Raw genomic sequence first — 15,663 nt, 5'->3', positions numbered from 1 at the left:
GTGGTTCTAAGTCAAGGTCAGTTATGAAATAGTGACCTCCGTAGCACTGAGGATGAAGAGCTCTATATTTCTTTAAAATCTGTGTTCCATTAAATGCCATTGTTCTCACCAAGATCAAAATCTTTTTCTTCATAAATTAGAAGTATGTGTGCTCTCTTTCCCCCCAGCTAGTATGTTGTAGTTTGGTGATTTTTGACAGTTGCAATTCCTTTGCAAGTAAAATGTGCTGACAATTTTTGCTGAAGGCTTTCATAGGGAAATGCAAAATGCTCCCAGAGACTTTGCAAGGAATGCTGTAAAGCAAATATTGTTTTTATCAGCCCTTTCAGGAAAAGAATGTATTTGCTTTTCTAACACTCATGTGTACTACTTTGGATATGTCATTATTGCCAGGGTTCCCTGTTTTTCAGTGACAGGTTACAAAGACTTTATTTAATACATTTGCTCTGTGTTGTACAGGTGAGCACAAGATTCACTTCATTCCGGGGATGATTGGCCCCTTTCTGGGTGTTACACTTGTCCCACAACCGGAAGTGCGGAATATCATGATCCCCATCTTCCATGACATGATGGATTGGGAACAGCGGAAGAACGGCAACTTCAAACAGGTGAAGCTGCTTCCCAGGCACCTGCAGGGTTCCTTCTCTTGCTCTGTCTTTCTGTAACGCCTGGCTGGAAGCAGTTTGTGTCTGTGGGTCTGTGATTGTAAGGAAGATGATGTGTGATTATGTAAAAACAGAAAATTTGAGGCATAATTCACAAAACTATTAGTAGACCCCCGAGCTGATTGAAACAGTGTCCTGTTTAATTAATGAGCAGAGAGAAGAGGGGTGATGTGCTCATTGCGTCAGAGGTGAGGAAGAGAAAAGAACTTTCAAAGTGCTGGGCTCTCACCACTCCCTTTTGTTTCACTGAGATCATCAGTAAATAGGTCAGACTGAAAAGCAAAACTGGAGTTGTGAAGTGTTAGCCAGTGTTTGTGACAACAGTGGGCTCTGCTTCTCCAGCTTCAATTTCCAGCTAGAAAGTGATATTGTATAATTAAATACAGTTACCATGCTTTGGGACAGACTTTGTGACTGTCTGCTCTTTAAGATGCTGTAGCATCTCCCCTGGAATGGTGAGGCCCTGGAATGGTTCAGTAGCTTCCACCTGCTGTGAGCTCTGACTGCAGAGCGGGCGGTGCAGCCCGTCCATGGCCAGAGAAGGGCTTTCAGTTTCTGCTGCAAAGCGCATCCCTCGAGTGCGCGGTACTAACGGGGGCTGGCTTTGCACCTGATCCTTAGGTGACAGTGCTTCATTGTCATTGTGACTGGGACAATGCTGGGGGCAGGTATTTGCAGATAAGTGCTCTGGAGTACTGAATCTCTTTAGCTAAATTATTATAATTCATGTGATTGTTTATTTCCCACAAACTCATTAAAACTCCAGATCTAATCTGTCGTTACAGGAGAATAACAGACATTTTCCATAACCTGACCTATTAAAGGCTGGATGGAAAAGTATTACCAGGAGCTGATGTTTTTCTGCCTCTTCAACTCCCTTGACTGCTACTATTATTATTCTAATTATTACTATTATTATTATTACAGTAGCATTTGATCACAGTCCTCTTTTTGCTGTTTTAGCATAACAATAGGACAGTCCCTGCTCTGGCATTTAAAGTTCTAAGTACGTACAGTCATCTTGGAGTTTCTGGACCTGTTTATACTTTCTGTATCAAGATGAACTCTTCATAATCTTGTTTTAATTTTTATATTAAATTAATGTATTCTAAACAGGACCTCCAAGAATACTTCTTAAATGGGCTTTGGAGCAAATCCCACACTGTCTTATGAAGCATATGTCGTAATTTTCTAAGACTAAAGACAGAATTATCTGTATTAGTGAGAATGAAATAAACAGTTGTAGAGCACAAGGCAGATTTATTAACACCAGCTGCTGAAACCAGGAAGTTCCTTGTTGCCCAGACAGCTGGACAGCTGCATTACTGATTTCTGTCAAGTCATGGCAGATCACAGGCGAACTGAGGGTAGGAGGTTTTCATTTTGAGCTTCTCTCTTGTTGGACACTAAATTGGTTGTCAGAAAATATAAAAATCCTGGAAATTAATTTTCCAGCCCTGTTTTATATTCTTCAGTCGCTCGTGTTTTAACACCGTTCTTTTCCAGCGTTACTGGGTAACAATGCAGTCTGATTCACAAACTAAATCAGGGCTCCCTTTAATGATTTCAGCAACAAGAACACCAGCTCCATTTGTGTGCCACTGGCTGATTCGGATTTGCTTTCCCTTCTCATCTTTACTTCCTTTGCAATTTGGCAGCTGAAAACAGAGAGAAGCTCGAACTATGCTTACTTCAAATAAAAACAAGTTGTATTTCTGCAAACAGTTTCAACCTTTAGGAACTTCTGTCTTCATTAGTACTGAAAGTTATGCTTTCTGTATGATTTCCAAGACTATGTGGAATTTTTTTTGTTTCATGTTAGATACATAGAATAGCTGATGTCAAACCTGATGATAGGACAGATTAGGCTTGGGGGAAAATGAATACATATTCAAAACCATTCTAAGGGAAGAGAAACATTAATAATATTGTTGTGGCCCTTCATAGAAGTGTGAAAACACATCCTACGATCACAAAGCAGCTTGACAAAACTGGTTTTAATAAACAATCTCCCAGTTGAACAAACAGTTTCCCAATTAGAAATCAATTTCCTACCAGTAAAACAATCACAGCAGAGCAGTGGTGATCACACCACTGATTAGTTTCTCTGCATGGATATTCTGTTTCAGTAAGGATATAAATTTATCTGGTACAGTGCTTCATAGAAAGTGTGTCTGAGGGATTTATTTGGTAAGAGACTAACTTCAGAAATTCCTGAAGTTCCTTCCCCTGGGATGTTCATTTAGACCCTGATAAGCAAAAGGATAATTTAGTTTTAGTCTTTCTATTTCACTGAAAATGAGAAAAGTGCATCCATTTAACTGAGCCACAGAGCCAGAAATCATCTCCCACACAGAAGTGGGCAGCCCCAGGGCATGAGAAATGAAATGTTCTTCCAGGCTTTCTCTGTCTGGGGCTCTTGTCTTCTACATGAACAGCTAATTTGTGACCAATCGCTTCTTCATCCAGGTGGAAGCTGAGTTGATCGATAAGCTGGACAGCCTGGTATCCGAAGGAAAAGGTGATGAGAACTACAGGGAACTCTTCAGCCTGCTGTAAGCTCTGCCAGTTTCTGCTCACTCTCTGTTGTGTGGGGTCATTGAAAGAGTCAGAGCAGTGATCTGTGCTACGGTGCTGATCTTCAGAGAAAGCTGTGAAGGGCTTTCTGGCAGGGTTTCATGGTATGGCCCAGTGAAACAGGAACACATCACCCTAATTCTGAAATACATACACCTGATTTCTTCTTTGCCTTCTGTCTGTGAAATCTAATGTAAGGCTGCACAGCTAGTTATCCTCCTATCAAAAACTGAGTTGCTAGAGGAGGCAGTGCCTTCTGTTTTACATGGCAGTAAGTGAAATCACGGCTTCAGGACTGTTCAGAGAAACAGTGTACTGTAACAGAATCACCAGGTTGGTAAAGACCTTTAAGATCAAGTCCAACCCTTCCTGTCCTATGCTAAACCATCTCCCTGAGCACCTCATCTACCCATTTTTGTAAACACATACAGGGAAGGTGACTCAACCCCCTCCCTGGTCAGCCTGTTCCAGGTCCTGACAACTCAGACCCTGCCCGGCAAGCCAGGCCTTGTCAGAACAGAAGAGATTTTCCTCAGCATTTTCCTGTGTTTATTCCAGTTTTTGAAGGTTGTGTTTGGTTGGCTCAGCAGCTGCAAGTTGCCTCCTGCAGAGCCCATCACGACACTGTATTTCCACTCCTTTTCACACCAAAAATCCATACCTGTAAGGAGAAACTTAATGACTTTACATCTGACTTCCCACTTAGTTACCTTTGATTACTGATCTGTCTCCAAATTCCATTTCCAGTGATTCTAGGTTGTTTCAGGAGGGCTTAGTTTGAACTGAGAGTCCAGAGCAGTTAGCCCTAAACCTCTCAATATTCCAGTGAACCACAGAGATCATTAGCAGAATTTTAGCCAATATATTCCAGACAATTTTAGGGGCCCCCAACAGCATGCTGGCAGTTTGAGGCATCAGCCTTTCTTTCACTAGCCTCACTGCTTGTATTTTGGAATTTGCAATCACACATTCCTTCATTTTCAAGAGAAATAAGCCTGCCCATCCTGTGTACCTATCCCAAGGAAGCAGTAAATGCAGTCAGTCTTGATTTGTGCATATTCCCAAGGCTTTATGTGCACAGATAACATAAAATCTGTTTCAGGGGCAAAGGAAAGAAAATACCTTCCCTGTTCTACCTTTTTTTAAATTCACCTGGCAAGAGGAATATTGTGTGTTTCCTTTGCTCCAGTTGAAGACATTTGTTACCTGAAATGTTAAGAATTCAGGGCCTGCAGCTTGTTAGCTATTTTTAGATGGTAGTGACTGCATGTATTACCAAGAAACAAAGCCTGGAAGTCCAGCAACCTGGAGTTTATATTTGCTACTAACTTTTCTGAGTGCAGTGTGAACTTTGAGGAAGCAATACCACAGTTTCACAAAGTTGTTAAACACTGTGCAAAGTAAAGAGCTGACCCTGAATTGTACTGCCTCAGCAAACACTGCTGAAGGAAATCCTTCCAGTACAGAAGAGTGCCTCTTGTGAGGACATGTATGACACTCAACATGACTTCTTTCCTCTTGCCAGTATAAAAATGGCAAGTTCTTTGACCAGAGATCCACTTTCAGGAAACCAGCATGTAAATTTGCTTTCTCTTGTTACTTTTTCAGTATGATTTTATTTTCTCACCCACAGCCTTCTCTTATCCTCAGAGCTGTCTCAGGGAGATGCTCCCCGTATTGTCTGGTTTGGGGAGCAGGGGAATATTGCCTGTATTTACTTACAGTTCAAATAGTGATTCAGGACTGGTTGATCAGTTGCTGATTAAAGAAAATTCATGTAGGGATGAGCAAAAAAGAGAAAGGTATTTGCATTGGTTTTAGCCTCCCAACCTCTGCCTGCTGCCAGCAGTATTTAAGCTACAGGTGATAATGTGGGAATCAGCCGTTGCCGTGAGCGTTGCTCTTTGTCCTCTATTCTAAGTGGCACTGTGAATCCTGTCAGTCCTGTAATTTCCTTGTCTTTGCTTCATGCTGCCTGGAGTAGAACCCAGCTCTTTGGGCCTTATCCCAGGTAAGACAGTAATTTGATGAATTTGCTTCATGAGGGAGAAACCAAGTTGCCCACAGCTGTCTGCACACCCTGGGCCGCTTCCCGGAAGCCTCACCTGATCACTTCCATCTCCACACAGCTTGCTGGAGAAGATTGAGCAGGAAACGTGGCGGGAGACCGGAATCTCTTTCGTTACATCAGTTACTCGCCTCATGGAGCGTCTGCTTGACTACAGGTATCTGGCACCAGCGGTGACCTACTCTAAGTATAAGGGGTCTGTAAAAAGGTGGTACCAAATGTCTTTTCCACAGGGAGTATTGCTGTTGTTTATCAAGCTGCATACTTCTCTGATGCTAAGTGTTGTGTAAGCAGGCCACGCTCATTGCTCCTAAAAGGGTCTCTCTAGAGCCCTAATCCCCGTTCTTGCCTGCCAATAGCAAGGATAAAGAAATTCTTCCATTAGTACTTCTGTACTAAGGTGTAATCAGGCTGCTACATGATTCATTCCTCTTGTCATTGAAATGATCTTGCAGAATTCAGCAAAATAGCTGTTAAATACAGCATGATCTCAAATGCCTCGCTGAACCAGCGTGTGCTGAATGCCCCAGTTACACACGCAGGCTGGGAAAGGTCTCCATGGGAGGGACGTTGGACATGTCAGCCGGTGGTGTGTCTGCAAGCCTCCACTGTACATCAGGCACCTTTTGTTTGGGTTTAGACTGAAGTTTGCAGGACTGTTGTGCCAATGCAGCTGAAAATATTTTAACTCCACATACATACACACACACACACACACACACTCTCAGAGTTGTTTCCATGGAATGACAGACAATTGGAAATTACCCAGAACTGCTCCAGATACTCCTGTCTTTAGCCTACTGACAAGGGTTCAGATCATTTTTGCTACTGCTCATTATAGGTGAAAACCTGTGACTAGGCAGGCATTCTGCAGTCCCAAATCCTCTTCTGTGCTTCTCAGTCTGCTGCTCTTGTTGTCCTCACTAGTCCCATCCAATCTCCTGTGTGTTTCCTGACACCACTGCTCTACCCTGCTATGCAAGAGCGGGGATCCCAGTGGGACACAACGACCGCAAGGAAGCTGGGGTTTTTTTAATGAAGTTTGCTATCAATGCAACTCTGATAGACAGATACACATTTCCGTGCTTAATTAAGGAACAGATACTGGCTTTTAATTGATTTTTCATCCACAGCAATTGTTTTTTCATTCCCAGAACAAGGAACTGCATCAGAATTTAGAATTACAGAGTGGCCCGTGGAGTCCAGCTGCCCGCAGCTGACACGGGGCCTCGCGAGACGTTGCTCTCTTGCTGCTTTAAAAATTCTCTCTCTCACAAATAAATGTGTGTTTTTCAAGTCAAGATTAGTGATTTCTGAAGCCTTTAGCTTTAGGTACTGCTTGAATAGGTATAATTTCTAAAATATTCCAGAGACTAAAGATGAACTTTGGGATTTAACTTGCCTATGAGAAAGTAATCCAGGCTGAACTACTCAGGTTGTATCTTTCAGCATGCCAACACTGCACCAGATACCTGAACTTAGGAAAACTAATCCTTTGACTAGAAAACAAGTAAACATTGACATCTGGATAAGTAATAATTTTTCACTTTTACAGTAGATCTTTTATCTGAGTTTGTCAGATTCTTGTAAGAAATGAAGCAGCAGTCATTTCAGGTGCTTGTTCTCAGGTGCAGCCATGTGAATGGACGTTTGGCTCCTATTTACACATGAATGTGGAAGTTTTTCTTAGAGGACCTTTATAAAATAAAGTCTATGCTTAACTGTTGTGTCTGATCCAAGGAAACTCTGGAGGATAAGACAGCTTCAAAATTATTTTTAAAGGGGTTTTTTGGCAGAGGTATGTTTCAACATTGCTCTGCTTCCTTAGGGACTGCATGAAAGGAGACGAAACGGAAAACAAGAAAATTGGCTGCACTGTTAACCTCATGGTAAAGATGTTTCCTTTATCTCTTTGTGATACTGTGTGATGTTGTCACAAGTGGGATGGGAAAAGCTGGGATAGGGATATGTCAGGCAAGTGGAGCTTCAGAAGCTGAGCACCGGGATGACAGAGCAGAGTGACGGGGGTTGTGAGCATCGCCTGGAGGCCTCCGCTCCAACTCGACTCAAAGCAGGGCCAAGTAGGTCGGGTTGCTCAGAGCCTTGTCCAGCTGAGTTCCAAGTATCTATCCCTGTGCCAGGGGTTCTACAACCACTCATGCTTTTTCATTCAGCTTTTGACTACCTTCTTTTTGGAAAAAATCATGGTGTGATGAACTTAGTGGGTTAAATCACCATGAATGTGAAAACGATTATTCCTTTTATGCTAATAACGTGCTCTTTTCAACACCCTTAAACATGCACAAATGCTGCTGATTGTCTTGAATGAAGGAAGAATGTCAGTAAGGATGACAACTCTCTCTTCTTTCACAGAATTTCTATAAATCTGAAATTAACAAGGAAGAGATGTACATCCGCTACATCCACAAGCTGTGTGACATGCACTTGCAGGCTGAGAACTACACAGGTAAGTAACGGGGGTCTGTCTGAAACCAGGTGAAAGAAATCTTTGGCTCTCCCAAGCTTATACTCCAACACATGATTCATTCTTTTGGGAGAAATGTGTATGAGTAAGTTATGGCAGCTGGGAAGGTAAGAACCTGGGGTCCAGCCCATTCCCTCAAGTGAAACAATGTCTGTCTGTGCCCACGCAGCCATAAGACTGCTGGTTGCACCCCCGGGTTTTGTTTTCCAGTGTTCTGTCAGGAAGCTGATCAGAAGAGATCACGACAGCAGAATCAAAATTAGAGGAAGATTAAAATCACAGTTATATTATCATTTGCCATGTTTCCTGGCACTGTAATACCTAGGGAGCACTTAGAAAGTGTACAGACCTTAATTCTCTGCTGTCCAAGCTCTGCTGACAGCTCCAGGCCCCAAATCTAGTTACATATCTGAACATCCAACTGTGCATTTAAATCAAGTAGCTAGTAAAACCAAACCTGACAGCTTTGTACCTAAAAACTAGGTTCAGAGCAAAGAGCTTTGTGCTGCTAATTTAAGTAATTGAGTAATTAAATGAACATCTAAGAGTTCAGAATTTTTTCCTCAAACTGTAACCAGAAGTTCCAGGCTGTTTACATGCAGGGCTAGTGACCTTTCAGCCCATTGGTTGTGTTTCTTTGGTGTGGTTGATTCAGTGTTCAATAATTGCTTTCCCACAGAGGCTGCATTTACTTTGCTTTTGTACTGTGAGTTGCTCCAGTGGGAGGACAGACCTCTGAGAGAGTTCCTGCATTATCCGTCTCAGTCAGAGTGGCAACGTAAGGAAGGTCTGTGCCGTAAGATTATCCATTACTTCAACAAAGGGAAGGTATGCCAACTTCTTCTCTCTTCCAGCAGCTTCCTTCCCTTGTCCTGACTTACTTAGGGCTTGCAAGCCTACCTCAGTTCAGTAGGCGGGAAGTAAATGTGTATCAAAGGGGTTTATAACTTGATAAGTTGCTTGGGTTTGGCTCTCTAGACAAAAAAACAGCTGGAAAAAAATAGGATATGGGTATTTCATTATTCATAACACTGGGAACTAGTTCAGGCAGGCCAACAGGAAAACACCAGAATATATTTATACCTTTAAACCAAACTTTGGGTCACCTGATACAGCAGAGAGCTCTATGAATGACAGTTCATTAGGTTTTGGAGAGTGGGATTGCGTTTTGTAATCGTCTGTGCCAATCGCTGTGTTAGGAGTTAAGGACTTGTTTTGTTTCTAACATACAGAAGTAAATCCCAGGCAATGCACTGCAGGAGTGCCTTTATTAAAAAAGATTTAAGTCTTTTCAGTGTCACTGTTATTTGAAAGTGGCTTCCAATTAAAGTGCAGTTCCACCCATTGCCCATGATGAAAGCCAAGCCGTTGCCATTTCACGTATTCCAGATGTTTTTCCTACAAGATTTTTCTGAAGTCACTGCAGATGTAGGTGTCACAGTCCCCTGTGTGACAGCGTTTTGGGAACATTTTGGAGGTAAACCTTACAAGTGATATCATCTGTCAGAGTATTTTAAATTTCTTCCCTTCCCTAGAAAAATTCCTACAGCTTGTATTATTGGAAGATAACATCTGGATGTGTGCCTCAGGGTTGTTTTTGTCTGTGATGGCAATGACAGCAGCATTAAATACAAATGTGATTTGGTTCATACAGAGCTGCTATTCCAGGTAATTCTTTTCTAGCCCTGGTAACAGGCAGATGCATATGGCAGAGACATTCTCTAAAGCAGAAGGACGTCAGATTCCCATGTGTAGAAAGAAATGGCCTTTTTATGAGGAAGCAATTAATTAGGAAGATGGGGGTTTTGCCAGAATTGTTCTTTTGTAATAATCCTGCTTATGGCTCTCTTTTTAGTTTCAGAAATTTTCAGACTGCACTTAAAATAAATTACTGAGGTGCTGAAATACTGCAGCACTGTACTGCCTGACTAGACAGCAATGGTGTACAGACTAAGCCAAAGCAAGCCTGTGGCTTTCAGAAACAACAGGCAGTCTGTATCTGCATGGAAAGGGAGCGAAAACTTGATGGATGTAATTTTGCTATAAAACTCCTAACAGATTATAGAGTGTTAACCTCTTGAGGTTTTCTTCCCCACTGGATGGTTTTGGAGTTACTTGACTTTGTGTTTTAATCCTCCTTTATTATAAATGGTAGCTGAATGACTAAATAATCTACTTAAGCAGAATGTATGTCACTCAGAGTGTGGAAGTGAGAGAGGCTGAGAAGTCAAATCCTCTCGCTGCTTTGGAGCTCTTTTTGAGGCTGTGTAACGAGGGACAGCTCAGGGAATGGAAGAAACTTGCTTCCCTCTACTCAGGTCTGATAGTTTCTTTCTGCACTGCCCTAAGATGGTCCCTCCTTGAGACCTGAAGAGTGGAATTTGTTTTTCTGTGTCCTTCAGTGGCACTTCTAGAGTTAAGTTTCTGGCATCTTCCACTGAGGGGTTGGGGAGTGGTCCAAGCAGCAGGAAAAGGGTATCAAAATTGTGCATTTATTAATGGGAAGATTTTCTCAGAACAAGAAGGAGGGAAACTATGGCCACAAGACTGTCCTGAGTTTGATACAGCAGGCGCTGCAGCGGAGGGCAAGGAGCAGTGGCATGGCCCACAGCAGGCCTGGAGCATTGCTGGGGTGGAACAAGGTGCTCCCAAGCCCTTTAAGCACACTCTGGCTGTGTGCTCCTTCCTGTGCATTTCTGCTGTGCTTTAACTGGTCTATGGCTCAGTCAGCAGTGGGCACAAGATTTGGTTTGCTTTTTAATTCACAGTAACGATTTTTATCTGTTGAAACTCAAGGTTTTCTAAGTTGGAGACTATGTACCTAATTGATTATGCTTCTGGACAGCAATACCCTGAGAACTACACAACCCTTTTCTGTCCAGTTAACTGCTGGATTTTATTAGCTCAAAATTCTGACCAGCTCCCATCACAGTGTGCATTCTCCTTAGTGCCAGCAAGTGCCAGAGACCCAAAGCTGTCTTTCCAAAGCAGTGCATTTTTAGATCATGTGCTCCATACCCAACATTTGAACTGATTTCTCTTGTGCACCCTCATTTGTATCCCATTTCCAAAAGCTGCACGTTGGGATGTGAGTAAATAAAGATTGCCTTTCATAAATGTTGATTGTCTTTATCTGTGCTTCCTCATGTGCAGTCAGCAGCACTCTGCTGGGAGCTGCTGGTGCCACAGGAGAAAGCTGCAGTAAATGTCATATGAATGTGCTTTGTGAGTGAAGGACATAATACAGAACGTGCAGACAGATCAGACCTCAGCAAAAGAGAAAGCAGTAATGAGGGAAATTAACAGTGGAGACATTAGGAATTGTTAGGAGGAGGAGAACTGTTGCTTTAGAGGGAAGTGGCACTTGTGTAGCACACGGAATTACATCTTACGTGTCTGCACTGTGACGGTGGTACCCATCAACATCACAGATTTTAAAATAGAGAGTCCTGGTGATTCAGATTTCCTTTCATTCTCTTTGCCTTCCAAATATCTGCAAACTGTCTTGTCTCTAAGAAGTTACCTGTGCATTGTGTTTCTTTCCTTCTGTATCTCATCTTGTATCTACGGAATATTCAACAGAATTTCTCTAACCAAAAGAGAGAGAGAAAGCCTGGGTTAGGATGACAGGAATAGTATCAGGGCACGTGTAGAAGAGCTGGTATAAAGAATCAGATGTGGTTACATGTTGTTAGTTTAATTCACATCAGAAAAGGAGCATGAAAAGGTTACATCTTCAGGATCACCTCGAGGGAAGATGGCCAGCTTTCTGCTCCCATCCAGAAGACAGATTAGAGAATTACGTAGGCTTTGCACAGCATCCCATTTGGAAGTGAGACTCTGCTCACACAGTGTGACAAAAGCCATTTATTCCTAATTGTTAGTTGTATTATCCTTTTCCAAGTAAGTTCCCAGTCTCATGAGTGAATTGTCAGTAACAAGCAGTGTGTGTGTAACCTCAAGAGAACATATGCCTCCATTGCCACCCCGAAGAAGGAATTAATCTGATATTTAATGGGAGCAGTTGCATCACAATGCATACTCACTTGTAATCCCTGGCATTTCGTACCAAATGAATTCCCAAAACTGAGTTCTCATGTTCCTCTCAGCCAAGTTGGTGAGAACATTCTGGTTGCTGTGAGTGGATCTGCTTTGGTTTTGCAGAGCTGGGAGTTTGGAATCCCGCTGTGCCGAGAGCTGGCCATACAGTACGAAAGTCTCTATGATTACCAGAGCCTCAGCTGGATTCGGGTAAGTAGCAGCACTTCCTCTCCTTGTAGACTCTCATGTCCCAGGGAATTTGGCTCTCCTGTCAGAATATCCTGAATTTAAAAAACATATTCCCTGTAGAGCTCCACTGACTTCTTTGCCATTGATTCACTTAGATAACTTCGTAGGCCCACTGAGTAATTCCTATGTCTGCTAGAAGTAAACTCCCATGAGCATATGGAGACAGCACACACAGAGGAGCTGGGCTTCCCTCTGCAACTGCACACTTAGGTAGATGTATTTGCATAAAGTATTTTTTTCTTATTTGAAAAAAATGATGTAATGATACTTAATTCCAAAAATACCAAGGACAGCTTGTGCCCCAGGTGATGTTCGAGGAACAAGACAGGAAGAATGGAGAAGGCAAATGCTTATGGCATTCTTGTCAGTTTACAAGAATCTGGTCCTCTGGTAAAACCAAGCACGTGATTAAATCAGGGCACATTTGCAGAATCATTCTTTAATCAGAAAGAGTCACGGTGCTGGTTGTTATTTAAAAGCTTTATGAATGTGAAAATAGTTCATCTGCTTCTGTCCTCTGGGACAGCATGCATATGTCCTGAGTGAAAATTTATGAACACATTATTATACAGAGTAGTTTAAATTATCTTCAGAAGTCAAATTTAAGTCAAATTTTTCAAATAAGTCAATTTTTTTCTCATCTGAAGCTACCCATCTAGCTAGGTGCATGAACCTATTTTCTTCAAAGTGGCTCTAAAGAGTGTACAGGTGACCGTGTCAGTTTAACACTCGTTTACTGTAGCTGGGCAGTGTGAGAGCTTACCCCAGAGCACAGGAAATACTGTACCAGAACAGCAGGCATGAATGATGAGCAAACCAACCTATTAACAGGCTTACTCAAGTTGTGCAGCAAGGCTTTCTTCCCTAAAACATCTGTAAATTAGCTATTCTTGTTGACTGTTATTTGGATTTAATGAGCTGTCAGGTGAGTAGCATCTCTGCTGACGGTGTAACCAGTTGACCTCATGCTTCCACTCTCCTGAGTGTGGTCTGTTTGCTGTCCAAGGTACCAAAATCTGTGATGACCTGAACTGACTTGAATTTCTACCCCCTCTATAGTTCTTCCTCTATGATATTCACATCATTCAACACATTCCTTTATTCTTCCTGCGATGACTATGGGACTTTCTCCATTTTAGAAAAGGAGCTGGTTGGGAACAAAGCCTTGATGCAATATTCCGAGTCAAAGGTGCTGTTAGGGTTCCCTGCAGTGAAAGCAATGATGTCAAGTGGATTATTCTCTTTAGAAAGCTATCATTTTCTATGGTGAAATTCCTGTGAGCCTTTCAGCTGAGATTCAGTGTAACGAGGGGTCTTGAAATCCCCATCTTGATACAAACATGAGCCCAGTGCCACAAAGCTAATAACTGCAGAAAAGTCCTTTTACTTTTTCCAAACCCCTCCTTTTTTTTTCTTCCATGTTAAATTTACTGGTGCACACAGCTACAGAAGGTGTAATTTTTTTCATCCTTTTTCATGCCCCTCAATCAATGAAGACATTCCCAACTGATTTTGGTATCTTTTTCCAGACAGTGCTCTAGATTTTGAGCTGTAGGACAGAATAGGACACTATGAGCCAGGCAACATAGATCTTAATCTCAGCTTTGCCACTTGCAATGCAAAGACAGTTACGTGCAAGACCCGTTTAACTTCAAGTGAGATACAACAGAAAAATTCCTGTCATCTCCAAAAATGTAAAATTAGTATAAGGATACCACAGTCTGTTCCACTATCTGGACTGTTTAATTAAAAATTACCTTGAAAAGAAATTTATCTTTTCACAGAAGCTGTGGGGGCAAGAGAGCAATGTGGTATTTTAATGTGTCTTGCTATTGTAATGTTTTAAGTGCAGCTCTAGGGCTCTGACATTGGCTCTCCTTTGCCCCCCCAGAAAATGGAAGCAACATACTATGACAACATCATGGAGCAGCAGCGCCTGGAACCCGAGTTCTTCAGAGTTGGTTTTTACGGTCGGAAATTCCCATTCTTCCTGCGGGTAAGCCAGGCTTGGACAAGACAGGGCAGAGTGACCGGGCTCAGAGTTGCAGTTCAGCCCTTGTGCATCTGTTATGGAGTTATTTTTTAATGCCTCACAAGCAGCAAACAGCTTTCTAGTTGAACTGAAGGCTGTGTCCATTGGGAATGCTCCTAGGAAAAGAGATCAGAAGTTTGACTCGTGCCTATGTGTATTTTGGACAATCTGCACATGCAGCACAAATTGCCTCTATATTAAGCAAAATGCTGTATTGCAACGTTGGGTCATTACTCAACTAATTTTCATCATCTCAAATTATCAGGCTTTAAAAAGGCTCACATGACAGAAGGATGCTAATACCAGACTGATGACTCTCTTGCGCTATCTGCAAGTGAAAATTTCCTCTCTCCAACAAACAGCCTAGCAGCTTCTCTGGACATGTCCTCACTTTCAGCTTAGTGTCTACTGGTACACAGAGGATCAGCTGGGTGTGCAATCTGTTTCAAAAGTGAAATTACCTCCTTTTCCTAATGAGGAATCAGACTTACAATGGGTATTTGCTCATACGATGTCTTGGTGCTAGTTCAGAGCATGGAAGGAATATAATCTGACAACTGCTGTAAGAACTGTCTGAAAATTGATGGTAGATGCCATCTAGCTTGACAGGACAAGCTAACTGGAAGCCTGCTTTCAGGGCCTTGGAGGTGCATGCTCTGTGTTCTCCTTAAAGAGCAGTTTGACAAGAGGTGGCACCACTCCTGAGTTACGCAGGACGAAGCCACAGAAAGCCAGGCTCTGTGCCATTTTCCCCACAGGGTACCCAATTTGAAAACTGCACTCCCAAATTCTAAGTTGGGGTTTTTTTTAACTAGGATTTAAAGATTGGTGTCTCACTACAGTCTTTTAATGGAAGCAAGGGAGGCGGAAGGGGGAAGTAAAGGCAAGTTTGGATTAATCAAGGTGAAGTTGCACAGTGCCACAAGGCAGCAGCTTAAGCTGGTGTGCAAAACACACTTGCAAAGGAATCTGAGGAAATGCCAAGTGTTGCAGCACGAAGCAGTAGCTACCCTGTTTCATGAAGATCTTTGAAGGAAACTGGCAATTTCTTGTATCTAACAACAGATGTTTCAGAAGATAAATGACAACAAAACCCTTCCAGCACATAAATCCTACATGTGAAGTTGTATGAGTGAATGTAGCTTAACTTTCCTGCCATGGAGCCCCCAGCTTTACCCTGGGTCCTGCACAGGCCATGTCTGTGACGCGGCACGAGGCTGCAGCGCTCAGCACTGCTCTCTGCGAGGCAGCGTGACAATATGGAACTCGGCTGGAGACACGAACAGTGAACATGAGCTTACATAATTATAATCCTTGTTAATTCTGCAATTATATTTGGTAGCAGTACTTCTGATAGCAGATTACTAATGTAGCAATCTCATTAAAAGTCATCCTCCTCCTTTCTCTCTCTAATGATCCATACAGCGTACACATTGCGACGCGCAGACTAAGCCCATTAGCAATCACATCAGCATGGATCACCCTGTAAAGAGACTGGAAGCAGCTATTCTGGAGAAGAAAAAAGATTTACATGGAATTAAAATTT

General features: G+C 42.4%; 1 protein-coding gene across 1 annotated transcript in view; it reads left to right on the top strand.

The window, feature by feature from the left end:
* The window catches only part of DOCK3 (dedicator of cytokinesis 3), a gene marked incomplete at its 5' end in the record, with an annotated part of 199,231 nt that overhangs the window by 161,061 nt on the left and 22,507 nt on the right, over window positions 1–15,663 (top strand). The window contains 9 exons of the mRNA XM_084269630.1: window positions 460–608; window positions 3,135–3,220; window positions 5,227–5,253; window positions 5,372–5,467; window positions 7,139–7,199; window positions 7,684–7,777; window positions 8,475–8,623; window positions 11,960–12,046; window positions 13,977–14,081. Of these exons, the coding sequence (XP_084125756.1) occupies window positions 460–608; window positions 3,135–3,220; window positions 5,227–5,253; window positions 5,372–5,467; window positions 7,139–7,199; window positions 7,684–7,777; window positions 8,475–8,623; window positions 11,960–12,046; window positions 13,977–14,081 (854 nt within the window). The remainder of the gene's footprint in view (window positions 1–459; window positions 609–3,134; window positions 3,221–5,226; window positions 5,254–5,371; window positions 5,468–7,138; window positions 7,200–7,683; window positions 7,778–8,474; window positions 8,624–11,959; window positions 12,047–13,976; window positions 14,082–15,663) is intronic.

Source organism: Gallinula chloropus (genome assembly GCF_964237585.1).
Source record: "Gallinula chloropus genome assembly, chromosome: 12".
NCBI lineage: Eukaryota > Metazoa > Chordata > Aves > Gruiformes > Rallidae > Gallinula > Gallinula chloropus.
Note: the sequence above shows the minus strand (reverse complement) of the source record. Positions and strands in the feature narration are given on the sequence as shown.